The sequence below is a fragment of the Lynx rufus genome, unplaced genomic scaffold (assembly GCF_022079265.1).
Source record: "Lynx rufus isolate CCGP_SWC_20201006 ecotype Redwood Valley unplaced genomic scaffold, mLynRuf1.p SCAF_8, whole genome shotgun sequence".
Lineage (NCBI taxonomy): Eukaryota > Metazoa > Chordata > Mammalia > Carnivora > Felidae > Lynx > Lynx rufus.
In genome coordinates this window covers 109,379,446-109,392,015 of record NW_025814896.1, presented here as the reverse complement: position 1 = coordinate 109,392,015, position 12,570 = coordinate 109,379,446, and the positions used below count along the sequence as shown (strand labels likewise).

At 45.1% G+C, this 12,570-nt stretch overlaps 1 protein-coding gene across 8 annotated transcripts in view; it reads left to right on the top strand.

The window, feature by feature from the left end:
- Window positions 1-12,570, top strand: part of GALM (galactose mutarotase) — a 115,084-nt gene that overhangs the window by 50,888 nt on the left and 51,626 nt on the right. For 2 of the 8 annotated variants that reach the window (XR_006960205.1, XM_047068651.1), the window contains exon 1: window positions 9,945-10,906. The exons of 3 other annotated variants lie outside the window; for them this stretch is intronic. Coding sequence is in view for 4 of the 5 variants with exons in the window: in XM_047068651.1 (XP_046924607.1) it covers window positions 10,717-10,906 (190 nt within the window). In the remaining variant the exon portion in view is untranslated. Of the gene's footprint in view, window positions 1-8,002; window positions 8,498-9,941; window positions 10,907-11,316; window positions 12,221-12,570 lie in introns of those variants that run through there. 3 more of the 8 variants (XM_047068654.1, XM_047068652.1, XM_047068653.1) reach the window with 3 other exon arrangements.

Genomic DNA, 12,570 nt, shown 5'->3' with positions numbered 1-12,570 from the left:
AAAGACCAAGGACTCTCTCTTAAGTGAGAAGAGTGTCTTAAGTGATGAGTGTTTTATGCTGATAAGACAATCCCTTGTGGTAGGAGGCTAGAAAGCTTCAGGGCGAGAACTGGTCACAAGAAAAACCAACCAAGTAATTAGAGGGTTAGAATTATCAGCCCCACCCATCGACCTCCTGGGAGGGGAGAAAGGTAGAAATTGAGTTCAATCATCAATGGCCAGAGATTTAATCAACCATACCTACCTACTGAAACCATGATAAAAACCCTAAAGGGGAGGTTCATTGAGCCCCCAGGTTGGTGAACACATTCATGGACTTGGTTGATGGCACAGCAGGAAAGAACATGGAAGTTCTGTGCCAACCCCCAGCCCCCACCCCTACCCCCTAGAATTTGTCCTATGCATTTCCTCTGCTTGGTTGTTCCTGAATTATAAGGAACTTTAGAATGAACTGGTAAACCTAAGTAAAGTGTTTTCCTGAATTCTGTGGGTCATTCTAGCACATTATCAAATCTGAAGGGAGCTCACAAAAACTCCCACATTTGTAGTCAGGCTTGAAGAAGTATGGGTAGCCTGGGTACACATTTACGACTGGTGTGTGACATGGAGGCAGTCCTATGGGTCTGAGCCCTTTGACTCATGAGATCTGACCCAAACTCTAAGTGAATGGTGTCAGAATTGAGTTGAATTGTTGGGCACCCAATTGGTGTCATAGAATTAGTTGGTATATGTAAAAACATGACACATTAAGTGTCAGAAAAAACCACACAGGGGCCCTGTCACATTTCATCTTCTGACTTCACCTGGCCCTTGTACAACCACACTTCTTTATAGAATGTGGTTAAGCCCAGAAAAAATGGCCAATTCTGTTGCAATTCTCTGACCTAAATTCAGCGTGAGCCTTTTGAAGGCGAGTAGAAGGGAGGCTTAAATTTTCCCTGTTCACACCTACTCTAAGGAGGGCCGAATTTCCCTCCAGGCTTCCGACCTGCCCATTGTAATCCACAACACAGACAGTGGACAATTTCCAACAGGCCAGGGAAGAAAAGTCTCACTCTAGAACAGGGTGCGAGTCCATTTTCTGGAATCATTTTATGTACTCACTGACCACCTTGATTCTGGCTGGACACCACTATGATGTGCCCCTTGACCTTTTGAGCCAGGTTCACATGTCTGCCAGACCCCTCCCATCTAGCTAGATTCTTTGCCCTAGTTCCTCTTGGCTATTTATCAGTCATCAAGCCTTTCCTATGCCCCCAAATTTCAACAATCAACTCTCTCAGCCATTTCCACCAGAATATGCCCCCAGGAGTCCAGGTGAAGGCTTTGCTGATAAGCTTTCCTATCCTGGCCTCATGTGTGAGGTCTCAGCTGCACTGCTGTTCCAGCATTTGCCATTAGGATCTTTCTCCTCCCTTCCTTGCCTTGTCTTCCCTCTCCTCCTAGAGAAGCCTTACTCTTTTATCAGTCAATGCCACCCATCTTGGTGTACCTCCTAGACATACCTGAAACCATTCAGAGGGCCCTCATTCTTCATCTTTTTTTTTTTTTTTTTAAATATGTGGTAAATTTTGACGAGACTTCTTCTACTAAGACCCTGTTAGGACAAAGTTACCTGGTCAGTGATTGTCTTGCCCACATGCAGGGAGGGAGTCATGGTCAATTTGGTAAAAGGTGGCACAAAATTGAGGGACATGACAGAGGCCCTATGTGCTAAAGTCCAAGTGGAATGAACTAGCTAAGTGCTTCTACTTGGAGCAGAGGCTCAAGTCTTCCATGAAAGAGAGCTCCCCAGGAACTAGAGGGCTATACCACAGAGCCACCATTAACTAGTGGAGAGTACCTGCCAGCTTCAAGGTCATCCCCAGGGACCTCAGCTGGGTTCTACTTGGTGTAGTGCCCCAGTCACTTGTTCCCAGGAAATTCTTCCTGTGACTACACTGGGTCAACACTGACTCCTGAAAACCCTCCCTCCAACTTTGGCTCAGAGTCCTGTTTCAAGATACAAAGAGCCCATGTACTGTGGCTGACTAACTTCGGCTTCTCCACGTCTTCCAGGGGAGCCAGTTCTGGGAGGGCTAGGGGAAATCCTATGTGGCTTGAGCTCTTCCTCCATTGAAAAACTCATCACCATCACAACAGATCACACCCTGCACCACCCACCCTCTGGACACGAACCTCTCCACGCAGAGTTATTTCAGACCTCGTCACTTTGATCCTTGGAATTTTAGCTCCACGCTCACACAGGCACCATCATCTGGACTAATATCCCTGTCTTCTTCCAGATCCCTGGAAATCCTCTGACTCCTTTGTGTTCTCACCTTGGGCAGTACCTGAAGTGTACCTGACACCTGTAGTCCCATCCTGCGTGTGTGCTCACAGCTGTCTGGCTAACACACGTCCAAACCACAGGCTCAAGATTTTCACTGTGTGCAAAGAATGGGAGGCACAAAGTGACCTTTAGCAACCCTACAAGGTCCCTGGAAAATATTTATTGAAATATTATCAACTTTTAGTAAAGAATGTGCTAGACTGCTCCAATATCTTCTCCTTTATACTACATTAACAGAACCCTTAGAAAACAAGATTATACATTTCCCAACTTACCCTGAAGTCTGATATGATTAAGTGAATAACTTCTGGCCAGTGTAATATAAGGGGAAGTAACGTATGGAAATCTCAGGATGTATCCTCGAAGGGGATACAAGAGGCCTGCCTCTTCTCCAACATTCCCTGTCCTCACCTCCTCTCCTCCATCCTGTTGCTCTAAATGTGGACATGGAGGCATACCTCCTTGGCTAAGCGGACTTCAGGCCACACCTTTCAGATAGTGAAGCAACAAGCTGTAGGGAACTTATGTGCCAGATGACCACGTTGAGCAGAACTGCCATACTAACCCTGGACCACCTGTTGAGAGAAGCAATCCACCAAGGCCTTGAGCATCCCTGAACACCCTTTTTGAGGATGCTAAGAATGCAAGGCCCTGACCACTCTTTAGGCAACCATTTCTTGGGGTTGAGTTTCCAGTGAGCAGATTCATCTTCTCCCAGACAAAGAGCAGGCTTGCTTACCACTCACTATAAAAGTGGTAGAGCCCAGTTGTAATGCAAACCCACTGTATGTGTCATGCCCAGCTTGGTTCCTCCTTGTAACCTCCATGGGTCTCGGAGGGCATAGGGAACCAGCACCAGCAGGATACACATGCTGCTTGCTATGCGGTGAGTGATGAAATCCTTTGTCTCAGACCCAGGAATCTGTGTCTTCTGTCAGCCTTCACGAAACAGTAATTTATCAATTTGCAAGTAGGGTACGATCCCAGATCCTGACATCCCTACCTCTGGACTGTTTTTAGGGGAAAAAATCAACTTGTATCTCTCTTGAGCCACTGTTATTTTGGATCTCTGTTATAGGCAGCCAAACCTAATTCTAACAAATCAAAGAGTAACTTTTCAAAGTTCTAATTTGGCAAAACAAAAAAAGTGCTTATTACACCTTTGGAGAAATTTATCTTTCAAGCTGAGCCAAATGTGATCATTGAAAAGCAAGAAATTATAAAAAGAAGAAGTATATGTTACTTGGGACCTCTCGAACAAGTGTCATAGAAGAATGAAGATCACACTATGACTGGTTAGCAGATACTGAAGGCAGTGAATCAAAGGTTACTTAATCAGGTTGGCAAATTCACAAGAGCAAATTCTCCACATTTATTCGAGCAAGATAATTTGTAGATGTTTTAGGTGCTTGAATGTTACTTTCTGCCAAGAATTATATTCGGCCATGCTTTTTCGATGTAAGATTCCATATTATGAGGAATGGAGTCCAGATGAACTCGGAGAGCAATTCCCTGATCCGCCTTGTTCTCAGACAAGGCAGGGGTGAATCTGCTTCAGGCTAGGCTGAATTCGAGTTAACATTCTTTCTCGAATGTTGGCAGCTCTTGTCCTTTGAAAAACAGCAGGGTAATTGAAGATGTTGAGAAAGGTTCAAGCAAGCTTGCGTCACTACCACATTAGTTAGGAGACCAAGGCCAACAAAGATAAAACAAGAATAGAAGCAAGGATGTGGCAACACCTGCTACCGAGCGACTGACAGAATGCTGAAAGCTCTTTGTGAGACGCAGGTACTTTGATGTGTCAAATATTCTAAATGCTTGAACTCTCTACAAGAATTCCCAGTGCATTTATTTCTTATTTTTGATTTCTAACACATTCACAATTCTCTAATGAAATTACCCATTACTCTTTTTGGTGGGCAAATCTTGTTTTAGCCTGGTCAGCATCCATTCTCACTTTGGGAATAGCATCTAGATTGTCCCTTGGATAATCACCCCTCCCCACGCCCCAGTCCATAGTGTTGCCTGAGGCTGACTCAACCACACCAAGCACCAGGCAATTGGTTCAGAAGGGCACAGGACTGGGTGAGACTCAACACTGGGACTTTTGTTGATACTGTGGGGAATGTGAAGCTTGCTTTGTCTTGAGACTGCTATTGTAAGATAATGTAAGTCTGGAGGTGCTAGAAATCATAGGTAGAAAGAACAGTCTGAAAATAGGGCAAACACAGTGGAAAACCGAACAAGAGGAAGAGAAAAACCAAGTTCTGTTGACGTAGTTTTAGCCCAGATCCAGCCATGCCTGAAGGGAGATTCGTCCACAGACTTTTCACTATGTTAGCCAATAATTTCCCTATTTTGCCTAAGCCAAATTTGAGCTGATTTATAACTTGTGGAATTAAAAGAGTTCTGACTCTTGAAAGTATTGTTGTCACAAGGGACAACTAGAAGTGTTTATCCAGTCTATATAAAACTAAGGAATGTGCTCAGGCCAGTTGTGGCTTTAGAATTTCTATAAATAGGTGCCACAATCAAGTCAAAGGGAATGTATGAGGGACTTGTTTTGAAGCTGCTTTACATGAAATTGATTAAACATCTATTATTCATATCAAAATGGGGGGAAGGGCAGAGAAAAGAGATCCCCCTCCAAGCCACTCCCTTGGCAATAACATTCACTCAAACTAAGGAAAGATCAGTCAATAGGGTTTCCAGAGCACTATGGGGGTCTAATACATATCTGGCTATCAATGCTTACCTGAGGCAGGATGATATAGTGGAAAGTGCTGTGGATTAAAATCCTAGCTCTATAACCCCCCAGGCTAAATGACCCTGGACTAATGACTTAAATTCAGGGAGATCTAGTTTACTTTGCAAGGTTTATTATTTGATGTAAATGACATATTTGCATCCTTCTGCACTGCTTTTTTCTTCCTTAACATTATAATTATGACATTCATGCCTGAGGACCTATGGAGTATCTAGTGCATTTATTTTCCTGTTACGTCACATTGCATTACACGCGTATACCAAAATTGTTTTATCCATGTTTCAATTGATGGACTTTAGGTTGATTCCAAATTTTGATTCTTACACATAATACTGCTATAAATATTCTTACGTCCATATGCAAAACATCATCCAGGGTATATTCCAAGAAATGGAGTTGCTGGGTCATGGGCTGTTTCTGAGTTTTGTGTAAACAGACTTGATTACATATTGACAAGTTGTCCTCCAAAGTGGTTTTTATCAATTGAGACTTCTACCAGCTGTGTATGAGAGATGCTTCCCATCCTTTCCAGCATTCAAACACTCAATCAACAGATATTTTTTAGCAATCCACTGCTCTGTTCTAGCTACTAGGATATAGCAGTGAAAGTTCTCACTCTCGTGGAGCTTCCATTTTCTTGGCAGAAGACATAATAACAAATCAACAAATGACAACATAATAGAGCTGGAGGTGATGGGTGCCTCGTTTCCAGAGTGTATGGCTGCCAAGGATTAGCTCTTCTCCTTGGACCCTTCTGTACTTACAGTAAGTAATCACAATGCCGTCTTGAGCCCATTGTGACCTAATTCCAGAAACTAATTTTTTAAACTTGTAATTACCATAAAAATTAGGAGATGAGCATTTTGCCCTGGCGTAATGTGTTCAAATTTGCAGGCTGCTTTGGACTCCAGGTTCCCCATTGACCACAATACCAGGCAGCATATAAGGAAGTGGTTAAGTGCTCCTATCTCTGCAGTCAAACTGCCCAGGATCAAATCTTGATTTCCTGACTTACTAACCATGTGACCTTGAACAAGTTGCTTAACCTTGGTAAGTCTCAGTTTCTGTATCAGATAATGGTGCCTGACTCATAGGAGTGCTTATCATGGTGCCCAGTTCATTCTTAGCACTTTATATTTACTAGTAATAATTAATAATAATTGGATGGGCCATTCATGTGATATTATTCCCATTTTATAGTTGAGGAAACTGAAGTTCAGAGTGGTTGAACAAATTGCCTGACCAGTAAGTTCTGATGACTTTCGGACCCAGTTTTTCTGATATCAGAGCCAATTCTCCACTACAGCATCGTAAATATGAATGTATCATGTATTCATTCAACAGTTATTTACTGAGCATCTAAAATTGCCAGTTCCTGTGCTTGCTTCTAGGAAATTCTAAAATAATCCCAGTATGACTGAACATCTCTGGGCAACCCTTAAATTACAACTACTTCGAGGCCGATCCCAGTGCTTTGTTTCACCCAGCATTGACTGGTAATGAACTCTGGAGATTTTGTTGCAGGTTTTATGGAAGACAGAGATGAGCATTATATCATATTAAGGTGTAAGCTCCTGGAAGGCAAGGATCATGTTTTACTTATCAATGTACAGCCAGCGCTTAGCACAGTGCCTGGCGCATACTCCTCGAATATTTGACGAATGAGCACGTCATACAGCAAAATTTAATCCATCTTTCTCAACAGCTTCTCACCTGCACCCATAATGCCTTCCCCAGCAGCTGCTCCAAAATTATTGATGAAATCGAGTTGACCTGAACTATGAAGAATTCTGCCTCTTGTCAACTTGAAGAGGTTCTTCCAGGTTTCCCTGGCTCCCAGATTTCTTCTGAAACCTAGTGTTGTTTCCGTCACAAAAAATTTGTGAGTCAAAATATGGAGTTTGGGAGCCAAACGTTGAGTAAACAATAACAACAAAATGTGCTCCTGGGCAGATAATGAACCATCTAAGATATTGCATAGTTGAGCACCCAATGAAGCAAATTGACAATAAATGCCATTCGAGTTCAGAGCAATGAGAAAGAGAACAGGAAGATGGTAACTTATCAACAGAAGAGAATCTATTCTGGGTCTCCTTATAGACAAACTGTGAGATATCATGAGTTGGTTTTATTATTACAGCTCAGAGAGTTAGGCATCTTGTCAACAGCTTAAAGCTTTGGAGCCGTCTCCATGGGCCCCAGATCTGACAGATCCCAGGAATAGTACACATGCAGTGTCTTTGTAGAATGAGAAGGTGGAGTCCAGGGTCTAAGGGCTCAGATCTCCTCATTCCTGGCTCCCCACACACTCAGCTTTGGGGACTAACTTCCAGTAGAGAAGAGAAACTGACCTCATTTTTTACCTGTCTACCCTGAGTCCTCAGGTTGAAAGAAAAGGTACCCACTTTAAGCAACTTCTCTTTTTGGTTTGTTGGTTTTGGTTTTGTTTTGTTTATTTATTGGAGAGAGACAGAGAGAGTGTGAGCAGGGAAGGTGCAAAGAGAGGGGGAGAATCCCAAGCCAGATCCCTGCTGTCAGCGCCGAGCAGAGCCACAAGACTGTGAGATCATGACCCTCGCGGAAGAGTCAGACACTTAAGCAGCTGAGCCACCCAGGCGCCGCTTTAAGTAACGTCTCTTGACATCAATGTCACAATTCCTTCTCTCTTTACCTCATGACCTCACCCCCAGTTCTCATCCCCAAAATAAAAAGAAATACTTCCTCAAATTTGAGGATCTTTCATTTTCAAAGGCACTATCTGGCTTCTGACCCAATCCAACCTTGGAGATGGAGAATATTTCCTTCCCTTAAGGGTGCTTCTTCCTCCGTTCTTTTTAAGTGCACAAATATTCCTTTATATATATTACCTTATTTTTTTAAGTAGGCTCCACACCCAACGTGGGGCTTGAACTCACAACCCTGACATCAAGAGCTGCATGCTCTACTGACAGAGCCAGCCAGGTGCCCCAAGTGCACAAATATTCCTTTAGAGCATCACTGTGGGACTCGGAGAATAGGATATTTTGGTAAGAAAAGTCAAGGTTCAAGCCTGACGGCTGACCTAGCACAAGGTAGTCCTATTTATGACAATATGTTCAGCCCTTAAAAGTGAAAGGAAAATGAAATGAAATGTACTCCTTACATCTTTGAGAGACATCATGGTATGTTTCATTTTCCACCAAGCCTAGCTACAACATCTCCCCTAGTGACACTTGGCTTTGGCCGTTCAAATGCATTCATCTCTTTCTGTGACAACATGAGCTTGGCAGAACATTGAGAACTGGAGGCTGAGAAAAGAAAATGCCGTCTTCCTGCCCACAGAAGAAGAGGTTCTGAGACATCCGTGCTAACACAGCATTGCCGAAAGGGCTTGTATATGAATCAGCCGCAAATGTTAGGTGGGTTGATGAGGATTGCAGAGTTTATGAGAATTTCTGATGAAGCAGCACGCAAGAGTGCTATCGGTTATTGTGTGAGTGTGGCGCAGGCTGTAATTTGACTTGTTTGGGTCTTTTTGTTATCATGCGTGACGCCTCACTAAAGCCTGTTTGTTGCAAGCTCTCTTTTTCCTTTGCTACCACAGTTCCCCTGCTTCGTGAATGAGAATTGAGGCTTGTGGCAAGAATGCTAAGTATTCCTTCAAACGACAGACAGAAAGGGCTGAGAGGCAGTTATGTTTTATTAGCATCTGATTCCAGGAACACAACCCCAGTTCTCCTAATTTCCTAATCAGAGATGCATTTTGGCACCCACCGCAGACCAGTTGGAACCCCTCTGAAGTACCTAGAAACCGAACCAAAAGCAGTGTCAAGCCCAGAGGAGTATGAAGGCCATCAAGTAAAACACTTCCGGCTTCCAGCATCCTCTCTCTTCCTGGGCCCAGTACTGTCTAGAGTTGACACATTTCGCAAAGAAGTACACAGGCTCCTATATTTCATCTGGCAATCCTATTAAGGCCTTTAGGAGCTCTATCTTAGTCTTATGCCATCAGAGTCTATTTGGAGGGAAAAAAATCTAAGATTAGTCACCCAACCGTTGAGCAGTACTTCTCAAAGTCTGGTCCCAGGTAATCTGCATTAGAATCACCCAGGAAACCTGCGAAAAAGACAGATTCCGGAGTCTTGCCCTAGACTCACAGAATCTGAAATTCCAGGGATGGGCGTGGAAATATATATTCTTGAAAAATCTCACACCATTCTGAGGCACTCGAAAGGATGACAGTTATTTAATGGTCTGCTTGCCTTTTCCTCTCCCGTCGGTACCTACTTATAACCTTTTTCTGCTTGTGGAAAGGAAATAATAAAAGTATAGTACGTGACATTTAGGGGGACCTCAATAAATACTCCCTTAATCCCTTTTTTAAAAAAAATATGTTTATGTATTTTTGAGAGAGAGGGAGAGACAGAGCGTGAGTGGGGAGGGGCAGAGAGAGAGGGAGACACAGAATCCAAAGCAGGCTCCAGGCTCTGAGCTGTCAGCACAGAGCCCAAACCGGGACTGGAACCCACCAACAGTGAGATCATGACCTGAGCTGGTGGGACACTTAACCGACTGAGCCACCCACGCACCCCCCCTTAATCCCTTTTTTTTTTTTAATTTTTTTTTTAACGTTTATTTATTTTTGAGACAGAGAGAGACAGAGCATGAACGGGGGAGGTTCAGAGAGAGAGGGAGACACAGAATCTGAAACAGGCTCCAGACTCTGAGCAGTCAGCACAGAGCCCAAACCGGGACTGGAACCCACCAACAGCGAGATCATGACCTGAGCCCAAGTCAGACGCTTAACCAACTGAGCCACCCAGGCGCCCCCCTTAATCCCTTTTTAAAGGAACTTTGGACTTCAGGAACGAGATGGGGGTATGTCCTCAAGACCATTCCCCAGTCCCCTGAAGAAAAGAAAGTCAGAGGCTGCCTCTGAGCACCTCCGTGTAACTACACCTGACCCTGTCCAGGCTGCTACTCCAGGCCATCAGCCAGGAAAGCCTCTGGGCGGTGGCTCCAGCACAAACATGTCTAGAATTTTCACTGTGTGGGACAAATATAATGAATCCAGTGTGCAGAGACGCCTTTCTCTAAATTATCTCTGTATTTCTTTCTCCTCTGGATCAGAGTTAACTTAAAACCAGAATCTCCCCCCAACATTCATCTTTCTCTAACTCTGCTTTCTGCATCTTCCAGCATTTTATCTGAAAGTCAGCCACCAAAGTTAACGAACTGCTAGCTCACTGCCTGTTGAGAACCGGGAGCCGGAGAAACCCCCACACCCCGCCCACCCCCGCAATCCTGCAGATTCAGCATTTGGGTTTAGGAAAACTACAGGCCCCAAAATGCAATTTCACCTTCCAAAGACTACCACTCCCAACATGCAATGCAGCCAGAGTTAGCAAAGGAAAACCCCGTCTGGAAATTTTGCCTTCCTGTGGCCCTCAGGCAAAGGAAAGGTTTAGAAAGTCGCCAGAAGGTATTTTTTTGCAGGAGCGGTCACTCCGCAAATCCAGGCAAGGAAGGGGAGGAGTCTGGGCCGTGTCCCGCCCTTCTCCAGTAAACTTCTCCGGCTCCAGGTTTGGAGGCAGAGTCGGAAGGGCTGGGAGTAGCTGCACGCCCCCACGCTTTCCCCATGGTTTCGGTGACTAGAGCTGTGTTCGGAGACCTGCCCTCAGGGGCAGGGACAGTGGAGAAGTTCCAGCTGCAGTCAGACCTGCTGAAAGTGGACATCATCTCCTGGGGCTGCACCATTACGGCCCTGGAGGTCAAAGACAGGCAGGGCAGGGCGTCAGATGTGGTGCTCGGCTTTGCAGAGTTGGAAGGTGGGTTGAATGCTGTCCCGGGCTGCGGGCGGGCCCCGGGCCCCCAGCCCTCCCGCATATGCCCCCGAGGTGGCCAGGATCCAGGGCGAGTACCCGAGCTCGTCACCCTCATCACCGCGAGGAGTGCTTGCAACAGGCAGACCCACTGTGTTTCCATCCTGTGTTCGGAAAAAGACACATGAATGGAAACAGCTGTAGGACTTGGTCTCTGGTTGTCCATTCAGGTTTTGCCTTAATTTAGAATAGTTAAGGGTCTGGGGCTCCCGGGTGGCTCAGTCGGTTAAGCCTCTGACTTCGGCTCAGGTCATGATGTAGAGTTTCGTGAGTTCATAGCTCAGAGCCTGGAGCCTGTTTCGGATTCTCCCTCTCTCTCTCTCTCTCCCCGCCTCTGTCTAAAATAAATAAACATTAAAAAAATAGTTCAGGGTAAGATAAAACCCCAGCAACCCTGGAGCGATCTTTGAACTGCCAGGTGTGCAGGGCAGGAGAGGGAAAAGCTGGCTAGAGGGGGTGTGGCTCCAGGTCTTGCCTTGTGTTCTTTCTGTAGGACAATCTAAGACCTGTCTCCTCTACTTCCTCTCTCCTTCATCAGATTCTCCTTGAGCCCTGGTTGTCTGAGAAATGCTCCTCGACATGGCTCAGTGGGTACAGACGGCTTAGCCACCCGGTCTGGTGTTAACAGCGCCCAGCGCGGGCTGGCAGCTCGGGAACCAACCAAGCAGAAGACCAACTCATGGTCTAGCAGTGAGGTCTCCCAAGTAGGACCAACGTTTATTTTATGGGGTTCCATGGGCAATTAGGATCATGAATTAATCCATGCATCCACAAGCTGTTCATTCAGTCACCTCATTCAGCGAGACAGACAAGGTCCTCACCCTCATGGAGCTTGCACTTTAGCTGGGGGGTTAGACATTAGCCAGATAGTCGCATTAAAAAAAAATTACAGTTGCAGTTTGATCTCAGCAAAGGAAAGGGTCTGCAGTGCCATCCTGGCCCTACTGTGTAGCTAGACAGGAGGTGAGGTCTGAAATAAAGCTGGCAAAAGGAAACTGCTTGAAAATGAGTACGCTTTGCTCCGTGGTAGGGGCGTGGGCACAGCCTGCTAGAGAAGAGGTTTGAGGTTTTCCTTTAGGTGTGTGTTTCTATCTGTTTGGTTCTTTAGATACATAACATGGCTCATGGTTAGAAGTTAACAGAAAACTGAGTATTGGTTTTCTTTGGTGGGGGTTCAGATCTTCAGTCAGAAGGCAAGAGAGTTGACAAGTGACAAAAGAGGATTCTTTAGAATGATTTTGCTGAGTCACCTCTCTCTCTGTGAGTACCATAACTATTTTCCAGGCTGACACAGAATCACAAAGAGATTACTTGGCTGGTGCAAAATTGCCCAGTGGAGTCGAAGAATTGGACCCACGTCCTAGAATATCAGAGCCAGCAAAGCTTTGGAGACGCTAAGCTGTCAGCCTCTGCTTTTATCGCCTCATTTCCATCTCTGCCTTATCATATGGCCCTCCCTCTGCACCTCTACACACACACACAATGACTGCTCTCGCTCCTTATCAGTGTTCGTTTAGATGTAAGGGTCACATAGAGTTTAAAATGCAAAGTGTCTTTGTGGAATTCTTATGAAATGTGTGCCCTGACAGCATGACCGCTGGGAAGCACCA